Here is a 2,249-nt window from a genome sequence, read left to right as displayed (position 1 = left end):
ACCCTCGGCGGGAGCGCCGCCGCGCTCCCAAGCGACGCACTCTCCAGTGCGCCACCGGGCCAGCCCGCATTTCTGCTTTCTGTCTTTAGCTTTCACCATGAGTGCATGCCCAGATTAGCCCACCAGAGGATCAGACATATGGAGCAGAGACGAGTCATCCCAGACAATCAGGTGAGAGAGCCCAACCAAGATCAACAAACCTTTCAGATGACCAGCCACAGACAGCAAGCCCTTGAGTGAGCCCCACCCAGCCTGGTTCAGAGCAGAGATGCTTAGCTGACCCACAGACTCATGAGCAAAAATAAACATTTGTTGTTGGAGGTCACTGACTTGGTGGTTGTTTATTATGCAGTGTTATTGTGTTAACTGACGACTGATACAGCATTGGTAAAGAGATTTAATTTTTCTTCTGAGTTCCTGCTTTGGGCTAACAAACTGGAGATTCTGTGAAGTTAACAATGTGACATTCCAGGACATGCCTGACAGTTCCTGGCACATGGTAAGTACTCAATAAGCATTTGTTGAATAAATGACAGTTAGGCACTGTGCTAGGCACTTTTTCAAATACACACTATCTTGTTTAAGCTGTACACAAACTTCCTCTATACATCTGGTTATTCCCATTTTATGGATGCAGAAACTGAGGCCCAGAAAACAAAGGTGCTTTCAGGAGACCTCAGAAGTAGAAAATGGTGGGGCTGGAGTTTGAACCCAAGTCTGATTCCAAAGTAAAATTTCTTCAAAAAAAAAAGAAAGAAAGCTGGGGTAAGACTGCCTGAGGGCCACAGACACCCAGCCCTCACCACTCCTACAAGAGCCCAATGGAGCAGATCCTGGACTTCACCATCACCCTCCTCCCATAGGCCAGCTGCCCATCACCTCGTTGCTGATGGTGGAGTCCCTGTGCATCATCCGGTGTAGGTGGCTGTCCAGGCTGGCCCCCGACGAGCATTTGGCCAGGGCAGCTGCATGGGACTCCCGCTCCCTCTGCCTCACGATCGCCTCACAGCCCAGCCACTCGGCCATGGTCTGTGCATAGCAGGCATGAATCTGCTCGTCCACCTGCCGGGGTAGATGCAAGGTCACCCGAGGTTCTGGGTTCCCTGGGGAGAGCCAGACCAATGTGAAAAAGAGTGGCTCTGACCCATCCAACATTCATGCAGTTAACATCCAACAGATACTAACTGAGCACCTACTATATTACATCCAGCAGTGGGTTGGCCCTGAAGATACACAAGAGTGAACAAGGCTATTCTTTCTTTCACTTTTTTCCTTCCTTCTTTTCATTCACTCATTCATTCATACATACATCCATTAAATTATTTATTGAGCCCCTACTATGTGGTAGGCCCTTGGGGTACCAAAGAGAGAAGACTGTTTCTTTCCTTTTTTACTACCTTCCATCTCTCCTTCCCCATCCATCTGTCCATCTGTCCATCCACCCACCCACTCATTCATTTAATTTGATAAGTACCTGCTTTGTGCCAGGTACCAAGCTAGGCATATGTAATACAAAATAAGCAAGATTCTGACATCCATCCATCCATCCACTTAAAGTATTTGCTGAGCCCAACATGGGGCCAGGTGCTGAGGATATGAAGATGAATGAGACCAGTCCTCTTCCTTTACTTACAGCAATGGCCCTACAGAAAGGCCACAGATTTCAAGCTTTTTCCTTGTGGGCTTTCAGAAGACAGGTGGGGAGCTTTCGTTGTTTCTGGGTTACATAGCCCAGGTAACTGATGTTCTGAATCTGCCAGATCTCCGGGCACAAATTGGGACAGGTGAGCTGAACTAAGGTATGGAGAAGCAGAGGGTGGGGAGCTCTACCCTCCTCTGTAGCTACTCAGCTTCTGGAGCCCTCTCTGGATCCATCCTGCCCAAGGGCCTGGCCTGATCAATTCCCTCCCACCCTCGATCTCCCCAAGACTCCCCAAGCCCTGCCCACCTGCCAATTCCCACTGCTGTCCTAGGCCAGGCTTCTACCACCCTCACCTGGATGACCCCAGCAGTCTCCTCCCAGCTCCCTGCTCATCCCAGCCCGGCCACTCCTACCCATGCACCTTTCAGTGGCCTTCCTCCTTGTTTCCTCTCCAGCCTCATCTCTCCATGCCACTTTTATCCCCTAGTCATTTATGTTTCAGCACCTCATGTCTACTGTGCCCTTCCCACTCCCACCCACCCCCGTACACACACACACACACACACACACACACACACACACACGCGCGCACACACACACACACACA

General features: G+C 50.2%; 1 protein-coding gene across 1 annotated transcript in view; it reads right to left on the bottom strand.

Annotated features, from left to right (window-relative positions):
- The window catches only part of SGSM1 (small G protein signaling modulator 1), a gene marked incomplete at its 3' end in the record, with an annotated part of 52,775 nt that overhangs the window by 10,932 nt on the left and 39,594 nt on the right, over window positions 1-2,249 (bottom strand). The window contains exons 15-16 of the mRNA XM_008592939.1: window positions 851-1,062; window positions 706-737 (exon numbers count right to left, since the gene is read on the bottom strand). Of these exons, the coding sequence (XP_008591161.1) occupies window positions 706-737; window positions 851-1,062 (244 nt within the window). The remainder of the gene's footprint in view (window positions 1-705; window positions 738-850; window positions 1,063-2,249) is intronic.

This window comes from Galeopterus variegatus, unplaced genomic scaffold (genome assembly GCF_000696425.1).
Source record: "Galeopterus variegatus unplaced genomic scaffold, G_variegatus-3.0.2 Scaffold8506, whole genome shotgun sequence".
NCBI classification, from domain to species: Eukaryota; Metazoa; Chordata; class Mammalia; order Dermoptera; family Cynocephalidae; genus Galeopterus; species Galeopterus variegatus.
This window is presented reverse-complemented; position numbering and strand designations above follow the sequence as displayed.